The sequence below is a fragment of the Oncorhynchus nerka genome, linkage group LG5 (assembly GCF_034236695.1).
Source record: "Oncorhynchus nerka isolate Pitt River linkage group LG5, Oner_Uvic_2.0, whole genome shotgun sequence".
Taxonomy (NCBI): Eukaryota; Metazoa; Chordata; class Actinopteri; order Salmoniformes; family Salmonidae; genus Oncorhynchus; species Oncorhynchus nerka.
Window position 1 is genome coordinate 67,445,936 of NC_088400.1, and position 9,137 is coordinate 67,455,072.

At 42.7% G+C, this 9,137-nt stretch overlaps 1 protein-coding gene across 3 annotated transcripts; it reads right to left on the reverse strand.

Annotated features, from left to right (window-relative positions):
- Positions 1 to 436: 436 nt before the first annotated feature.
- On the reverse strand, positions 437 to 5,215 carry LOC115121571 (uncharacterized). 3 transcript variants are annotated; one of them, XM_065018988.1, is made up of 6 exons: positions 4,895 to 5,215; positions 4,196 to 4,303; positions 3,807 to 4,105; positions 3,318 to 3,544; positions 1,367 to 1,418; positions 986 to 1,072 (listed from the first exon to the last, which is right to left on the reverse strand). In XM_065018988.1, the coding sequence occupies exons 1-5, from the start codon at positions 4,959 to 4,961 to the stop codon at positions 1,403 to 1,405; spliced, it is 717 nt and encodes a 238-aa protein (XP_064875060.1). In that variant the 5' UTR covers positions 4,962 to 5,215; the 3' UTR covers positions 986 to 1,072; positions 1,367 to 1,402. The 3 variants fall into 3 exon arrangements, with proteins under 3 accessions (XP_029506536.2, XP_029506535.2, XP_064875060.1); XM_029650676.2 differs by lacking the exon at positions 1,367 to 1,418 and having other exon boundaries at positions 437 to 1,072; positions 4,208 to 4,303; XM_029650675.2 differs by lacking the exon at positions 1,367 to 1,418 and having other exon boundaries at positions 437 to 1,072.
- Positions 5,216 to 9,137: the final 3,922 nt, after the last annotated feature.

Below are 9,137 nucleotides of genomic sequence, written 5' to 3' on the forward strand. Positions count from 1 at the left end.
GTGCTGGGTTTAAACAAGAGGTTGGTGCTCAGGATAAATCATGTAACATGGGCTCCACACAGTGGTGGCACAGGGAACAGGAAAATCAGACTGTCACTGAGTAAAGGGCAACCAACTTTCGTAGTGCTCAGCAGAAAACATTGAGGAACATTCTGATGGAAATATGTAATTAGAACATAATGTCCCAGTGACGTGCAGACTGAGGAATCATGAATAGAACTGACGTGTCGCTGTCCCACTTCTATTGCGAGGAAGTATTGCTAATGTTGATGAGATGTAGCCGTCAGTCAAAACAAGAAGAAAATGTAATTCTCCTCACATGCTTGCACTGAACTTCAGTCCTCTGAATGAGACAAAATGCAAGGGGAGAACTGTCTAATTAATTCAGTGACAAAGCAGGTCTTCAATGTCTCAAAACCAGAAATTCACAACAGAATGTTGAAAAAGTAGAATTTTATTAAATTAGATTCTATTTAATCAAAATGTCAAGTTTCCAGGATGAAGAAAAGTGCAAAACAGTTACTTTAGACAAATATTTACAAAACAGGTAGCATTCAGCAAGTTGAAATAAGGCAGCTGTTTCATACATCTTGGCATTTTTCAACACATCCACAAAAACATCCCCCACATATAAAATATCTTGAAAAGGACAGTTCATAATTTCCATATGACAGCATTTCACATTTTAAAGGCCATTTCATAATTTCCTTGTGATAACATTCAATAGTTCAATGGCAATAAACACATTTTACAAAACTTAAATTCATATTTAAAAAAACAGCATACCAAAATGCATCAAAGCTTTCTTGTATTTACTGTAGGGAATACTGTAGGCAAGGGGGAATAGCGCAACACAAGGATACCAAACATAGTTGAATGGCAACCACTGATATACGCTGTTCAATAGTGCAACCCCCTAGACTTGGAAGCCGTGCTGATTGTTGTCAGCTGATCTTAGTGTTGGCCATTTCAGTGGGTGTTCATGGAACAAACCTGTGCTTCACCGAGGCTTCTCTCCAGCTCCTGAATACAAGGAGAGATCAACTGACTGTGCAGCTGTGCCATTTTAAACCTGAAGGAAAGAGTTATAGAAAAGAAGAGTTGAAAGGAGCAGTATTCCCACAGATTTCTTCTTCACAGTTGGCAAGCAAATGTATACGAACCCTTTGGAATTGGTCATCAAATTTGATTTAATCTTCATTTAAGTCACAACAATAGACAGTGTGCTTAAACTAATATACACATTGTATTTCTTGTCTATATTGAATACATCATTTAAACATTTACAGTGTAGGTTAGAAAAAGTGTGTGAACCCCTAGGCTAACGACTTTTCCAAAAGCAAATTGTTGTCAGGAGTTGGCTAACCTGGAGTCCAATCAATGAGACGATTGGAGATGTTGGTTAGAGCTGCCTTGCCCTATAAAAACACACAATTTGAGTTTGCTATTCACAAGAAGCATTGCCTGACGTGAACCATGCCTCAAACAAAAGAGATATCAGAATACCTAAGATTAAGGATTGTTGACTTGCATAAAGGTGGAAAGGGTTACAAAGGTATGATGTTCATCAGTCCACGGGAACAAATATTGTTTATAAATGAAGTGCAGCACTGTTACTACTCTCACTTGGAGTGACCGTCCTGCAATTATGACTGCAAGAGCACAGCGCAGAATGCTCAGTGAGGTTAAGAAGAATCAGCTAGACTTACAGAAATCTCTGGAACATGCTAATATCTCATTAGTTGATTTGTCTACAATACGTAAAACAAGAATGGTGTTCATGGGAGGACACCACGGAAGAAGCTACCGCTGTCCAAAAAAATCATTGCTGCACGTCTGAGGTTTGCAAAAGTGCACCTGGATGTTCCACAGCGCTACTGGCAAAATATTCTGTGGACAGATGAAGCTACAGTTGAGTTGTTTGGAAGGAAAACACAACACTATGTGTGAAAAAAAAAAAAGGCACAGCATAGCACACCAACATCAAAACCTCATCCCAACTGTAAAGTATGGTGGAGGGAGCGCCATGGTTTGGGGCTGCCTAGCTGCCTCAGGGACTGGACAGCTTGCTATTATCGACGGAAAAATTAATTCCCAAGTTTTATCAAGACATTTTGCAGGAAAATGTTAGGCTCTGTCCACCAATTGAAGCTCAACAGAAGTTGGGTGATGCAACAGGACAAACACAGAAGTAAATCAACAACAGAATGGCTTCAACAGTAGAAAATACAGCTTTTGGAGTCCTCACCTCAACCCGATTGAGATGCTGTGGCATGACCTCAAGAGAGCGCTTCACACCAGACATCAAGAATATTGCTAAACTGAAACAGTTTTGTAAAGAGGAATGGTCCAAAATTCCTCCTGACCGTTGTGCAGGTCTGATCCGCAACTACAGAAAACATTTGGTTGAGGTTATTGCTGCCAAAGGGTCAACCAGTTAATAAATTCAAGGGTTCACATACTTTTTCCACCCTGCACTGTGAATGTTTACAAAGTGTGTTAAATACAGACACGAAAACATAATCGTTTGTGTGTGATTAGTTTTAGCAGAGTGTTTGTCTATTGTTGTGACCGAGATTAACATGTTATGACCAATTGATGCAGAAATCCAGGTATTTCCAAAGGGTTCACATAGGTTTTCTTGCCACTGTAGGTGTATTTTACTCCCGGTGTTTCCATTAGGAAAAAGTTGTGCTGTTCAAATGTCCAAACATATTTCAATTTGCCAGACTGACACCAATGTGCAGTTTCTCTAGAAAAAAATCAGCTCAAGCACAGGATGGGCGATGTAGTAGGAAGTTGTAATTTCCAACAGGCCAAATTCTACATAGTTCTGCGCAGAAAACGTGGTGATTAACTACAATGAGCATAATCCATTTGTCCGGTCTGCGTTTTTACACGAGGTAATAAAACTAGAATCCATAATGTTTCTAGGCGCACTGGTGTTTCTAATTAGAATTCCAGGCCACAGCAAAATATTTAGGGGCATATGAGAGTAAAATGGTCACACTGTGGAGCCTTGAGCCAGTATCAGGTAATACAGTGTTGCAAGTTTGCTATAGCAAGAGGTCAAGAGGTAAATGGCAGAGTTGACAGACTAGAGATACGATTAAAAAACAACCAGAACCAACCTCCATGCATAGCCAAAGTGATTTTATAGAGCATATTATTTTTCAAAATGTTTTTATTTATCTGGTTTTATACATTTTTACCATCCAAACGCTGCCAATTCTCAGTCAACGGAAACAGTTTAAACTCAAGTGTTAACAATTCAAGCATGACCTGTGAAAAGGTTCCAAAGAAAGGAGGACTCTTACCTCCTGTGCAGCTCTATGGCTTTGCTGAGGTCTGGGCAGTAGTGCTGTAGAGCTGTGATGCAGTGTGCTGCCAGCATGCTGTAACACTGTTCCCTCACCAAATTGTGGCTGCTGGTGTCCCACTGTGGCAGTTCGCTGGTGTACCTCCACGCCACTAGGGCGTGCTCCAGAGCCGACTCCCACTCCTCATTCTGCAGCAGCAGCTGACCCCACTCCTGGCAGGAAACCTGGAAGGAAAAAGACAAGGTTTGTTAAAACGCACAGCAGGTGATGCAGGTAGTACCAATCACCATGACAACCCAGAATTTCTAGCTATTAAACCATCTTAGAAGCACTTTAGTCAAACAACCAGCTTGAATAAAGTTAGAGTGTAAATCTTAAAAGAAGTATATTATTTACTGCAAGGAGATTCAACTTCAGGTCAATTACCCGAGTTACAGTCACATAAGGGCAACTTAAAGAGCATAAAACAAAAATGTTGATACTCACTTTAAACACCACCAGGTGTGGATATGCCTTTCTGTAACAGTGTGCATCTCGGTTGGACCCCAGGCGTGAGTAGGGTATAGATCTGTAGACATTGGTCTTCTTCAGGTGCAAGTCCTCCTGTAACGGCTTTAGGTCTGTAGTGAGGGCTCTGGGCTCCTGCCTCTGCCCCTGTTCTACTAGGATGAAAGATCTTATGAGCTGCACAAGCTGCTGGTTGGACATGGGTGTCTGGTCGTCTTCCATTCTCTCACTTTGGGCCTCACTCAGACTACTCCCTGTTCTGTATATGGCTGGGTCCACTGCAAAACATACACCACCGTATTGGTCACAGGCCAACTAATATAAGACTAGAAACTGAATGACATGATCCATTTAATTTGCTTACTAACATGAATGCCCACGTTTTGAGTTGCTGGTCAGGTTTCTGCCTCTAGAGGTGGTTGAGAATGGAGCTATGCGTGAACTTAGAACCTCCAGGTAGGACCTTCTCATTCGAGCTGCATAAAAACATTTGGCATAACTTTAGAGTGCATTACAGGATCATAGTTAACCCAGTTACAATATTCTTCTAGTTGTACTAGAAAGGAAGGCAGATTCAATGTTTTGGTACTTGCATAAAACAAAACAAAAATGGTAATGTCTTGCTGAATTAATAACTACAAACAGCTCACCCACAATCTTTATTACTTGGCTAAATGTCCAATATCAGCTCGTTAACGAGTTATAACTAGGTAAAGTTGTTAGCAAAGGCTAACAATGGGTACCATGTTGTGTCAATGCAATTGCTAACTCAAAGCTGGCTAACTAGCTAGTTGCCCACACAAGTTAAAATTCACTTATTTCCAATATTAACAAATTGACACAATTGGGTTTGTTCAGACTCGGTGTTTTATTGGATCTTACTGGCTGACTTCATTGTTATGATTTAACACGTTTAGAAAATAATGTAGCCGCTACTTAGCCACATTTGTTCCTGGCGCGCGCTTACTTTACCAAGGACAGCTGTTGTGATGCTGCAGTGGAGGGAAATGTAGCTGGCTAGACAGCTAACGTTACCTACTTTATGAAGTTGTTGAAGTCAGACGTACCTGCAATTTTCGGCTGTGGAGCTGGGATTTCCATCAAGGCACGTCTTGAGTGACACATAGTTGCCATATTAGTTACTTTGGGTCAAAACGACAGACCTCTTGCAAAAAGTTTGCCAGTTATGTTGTTAGCGGTCTAGCTAGCTAGGAAACTGTCTAGTAGTGTGCAGCCAACAAACTGTGATGGTTGTACTAATAACACGCAGCTACCGCATGCCAAGTACCTCAAATAAATGCCATAAAATTAAATAGCTGCTGACAAAACTTTGCAAGGCTGTTCTCCCGCGAATGTATGACAAAATACTGCCGCAAGAACCTGGTTCATCAACCTGATTGGTCAATGTAGAAACAGGCGCGTGCATTTTATTGGCGAATGGGATCTTGAATTGCGCTGTGTTGAAATACCAAAAATAATAACTGCTTGAATACAGTAGGCCGACACATGTACTGTTGTGAAATAGGACTTACGTATCCATTTGTGAAGTGAAGTCTGACATATCGGCAATTTTTGGCTGGAGGATAGTTAGCTAGCTACTTTATAGCAAAAATACATAGACCTTACAAACATTTGACCAGTTATGTTGTGGGCGACCATTGATGCACTTTCTTTTAATAACATGCAGCTGCCAAGTAGCAAACAAATGACAACACATGTATTACGGTAATAGTCATTGCTATGAATTTAAAACATCTTCTGTTGGGTTTATCGGGGGTTGGCATCCAACGTTATGAAGCATTACCTCCACCTACTGTACTGGCCTCTTACGAAAAAAGAGTGCAGTATAAACTGGGTGGTTCGAGACCTGAATGCTGATTGGCTGACAGCCGTGGTATATCAGACCATATAACAGGCTTATGAAAAAAACATGTATTACTACTGCTCTAATTAAGTTGGTATCTAGTTTATAATAGCAATAAGGCACCTCGGGGGTTTGTGATATATGGTCAATATACCAGAGGTGTGGACTCGAGTCACATTTATTTATTTTATTTCACCTTTATTTAACCAGGTAGGCAAGTTGAGAACAAGTTCATAACTTGGACTCGAGTCACAAATATGATAACTTGCAACTCGACTTTGACTTTAACACAAATGACTCGTGACTTAACTTGGATTTGAGCCTTTTGACTCGACCTGACTTGATACCCTCCCCAAGCCCAAATATGAAAAATTATGCTATTAAAAAAGGTGTGCAGCGCATCAACTCTTCATTTAACAGATTACAGTTTGAATCAGACAGCAGCCAATCAAATTGTGCCAGCTGAGAAAAAGTTGAGTGTGGCAGTGCAGAGGAACGGGGGTGAATTCAGATGGACCCCTTGGAAAGATGATATCCCAAATGATTATTTTTGGATATAAAGACTACGCTGTAGTCATCAAAATGGATTGTAACTTGCAAAACATGCAGGAAGAAAATTACAGACAGAGGCAACAATTTCCAACTTTGTTCAACATTTGAAGCTGCACAAAGAACGGTAAGTCGTGGCTCATATAGCCGACAGCTATATATAACTTTCCTAGTGTAGCATGTAGGCTAATGTAATGTTAAATCATTGAGCCTCCACATAGTCAGTCAGTGAGGGGAACGTGATCATTGCACCCACGATTGAGCTAAACTGGCCAGGCAGTTGGTAGCCTAAAGCCTGCCTGATGTTACTGCTGTTCCTAAAACCATTGACATACGTTAGCCTACAGTAACCACACACAGAGACGGTGTGTGTGTGTGTTAAGGTTGGGCGATTGAGCCTCCCGGGTGGCGCAGTGGTTAAGGGCGCTGTACTGCACCGTCAGCTGCGCCACCAGAGACTCTGCGTTCGCGCCCAGGCTCTGTTGTAACCGTCCGGTGGGGCGACGCACAATTGGCCTAGCGTCGTCCGGGTTAGGGAGGGTTTGGCCAATAGGGAAATCCTTGTCTCATCGCTCACCAGCAACTCCTGTGGCGGGCCGGGCGCAGTGCGCGCTAACCAAGGTTGCCAGGTGCACGGTGTTTCCTCCGACACATTGGTGCGGCTGGCTTCCGGGTTGGATGGCGCTGTGTTAAGAAGCAGTGCGGCTTGGTTGGGTTGTGTATCGAAACGGGAGTTGTAGTGATGAGATTAGAGTGCAGTATAACGGCAGTATGCAGCAAATACTGCATTCAAAATAACAATATTTTTATACTGCAGTAATTTTGCAGTGGAACTGCAGTTAGAGTGCAGTACACTGCATTTATTCTGCAATTGCTGCATCCAAAATACCACAGTCGACTGCAGTTACTGCACTTTTACTGCAGTTTCATAAATTCAATCTTTATTTGTAAGGGGCCTGTCGGCCAGAGGAACTAAATCCTACCTGCCAGGCCCTTTTCTCTTAAAAAAGATAACAAAACATTGGAGACTGTATATCTGCCACGCTGATCCTCAACACAGGGGCCCCTCATGGGTGTATGCTCAGTCCCCTCCTGTAATCCCCATTCACCCATGACTGCATGGCCAAGCACGACTCCAACACCATCATTAAGTTTGCAGACGACACAACAGTGGTACGTCTGATCACCGACAACGATGAGACAGGATGGATGTAAGAGACCTGGCAGTGTGATGCCAGGATAACAAACCCTCCCTCAACGTGATTAAGACAAATGAGATGATTGTGGACTACAGAAAAAGAAGGACTGAGCATCCCCACCCCCAGAATGGGGGCCCCAACACCCATTCTCATCAACGGGGCTGTAGTGGAGCAGGTTGAGAGCTTCAAGTTCCTTGGTGTCCACATCACGTACAAACTATTTTTTAAAATTATTTCACCTTTATTTAGCCGGGTAGGCCAGTTGAGAAGAAGTTCTCATTTACAACTGCGACCTGGCCAAGCTAAAGCAAAGCAGTTCGACACATACAACAACACAGAGTTACACATGGAATAAACAAACATACAGTCAATAATATAGTAGAAAAAGTCTATATACAGTGTGTGCAAATGAGATAAGATAAGGCAGGTAAGGCAATAAATAGGCCATAGTGGCGAAGTAATTACAATATAGCAATTAAAGTTGGATGGGCTATTTACTGATGGGCTATGTACAGGCATAGTGATCTGTGAGCTGCTCTGACAGCTGGTGCTTAAAGTTAGTGAAAGAGATATGAGTCTCCAGCTTCAGTGATTTTTGCAGTTCGTTACAGTCATTGGCAGCAGAGAACTGGAAGGAAAGGCGGCTAAAGTAGGATTTGGCTTTGGGGGTAACCAGCGAAATATACCTGCTGGAGCGCGTGCTACGGGTGGGTGCTGCTATGGTGACCAGTGAGCTGAGATAAGGCTGTGCTTTACCTAGCAAAGACTTGTAGATGACCTGGAGCCAGTGGGTTTGGCGACGAGTATGAAGCGAGGGCCAGCCAACGAGAGCATACAGGTCGCAGTGGTGGATAGTATATGGGGCTTTGGTGACATAACGGATGGCACTGTGATAGACTGCATCCAATTTGTTAAGTAGAGTGCTGGAGGCTATTTTGTAAATGACATCGTCGAGGATCGGTAGGTTTTACGGGGGTATGTTTGGCAGCATGAGTGAAGGATGCTTTGTTGCAAAATTGGAAAGCCAATTCTAGATTTAATTTTGGATTGGAGATGCTTAATGTGAGTCTAGAAGGAGAGTTTACAGTCTAACCAGACACCTAGGTATTTGTAGTTGTCCACATATTCTAAGTCAGAATCGTCCAGAGTACTGATGCTGGACGGGCGGGCAGGTGCAGGCAGAGATCGGTTGAAAAGCATGCATTTAGTTTTACTTGCGTTTAAGAGCAGTTGGAGGCCACGGAAGGAGAGTTGTATGGCATTGAAGCTCGTCTGGAGGTTAGTTAACACAGTGTCCAAAGAAGGGCCAGAAGTTTACAGAATGGTGTCGTCTGCGTAGAGGTGGATCAGAGAATCACCAGCAGCAAGAGCGACATCATTGATGTATACAGAAAAGAGAGTCGGCCCGAGCTGTCATGTTATGTCTTGTCCCTGTGCTTTCTCTTCTCTTCGTTTCCCCCTGCTGGTCGTATTAGGTTACTTTCTCTCTTTCTATCTCTCTCTCTCTCTATCGTTCCGTTCCTGCTCCCAGCTGTTCCTCATTCTCCTAACGACCTCGTTTACTCTCTCACACCTGTTTCCTCTTTTGCCCTCTGATTAAGTCTCTATTTCTCTCTCTGTTTCTGCTTCTGTCCTTGTCGGATTCTTGTTTGCTTTGCCCTTGTCCCGTCCTGTCGTAATCTGCCTCTTCATCAGATG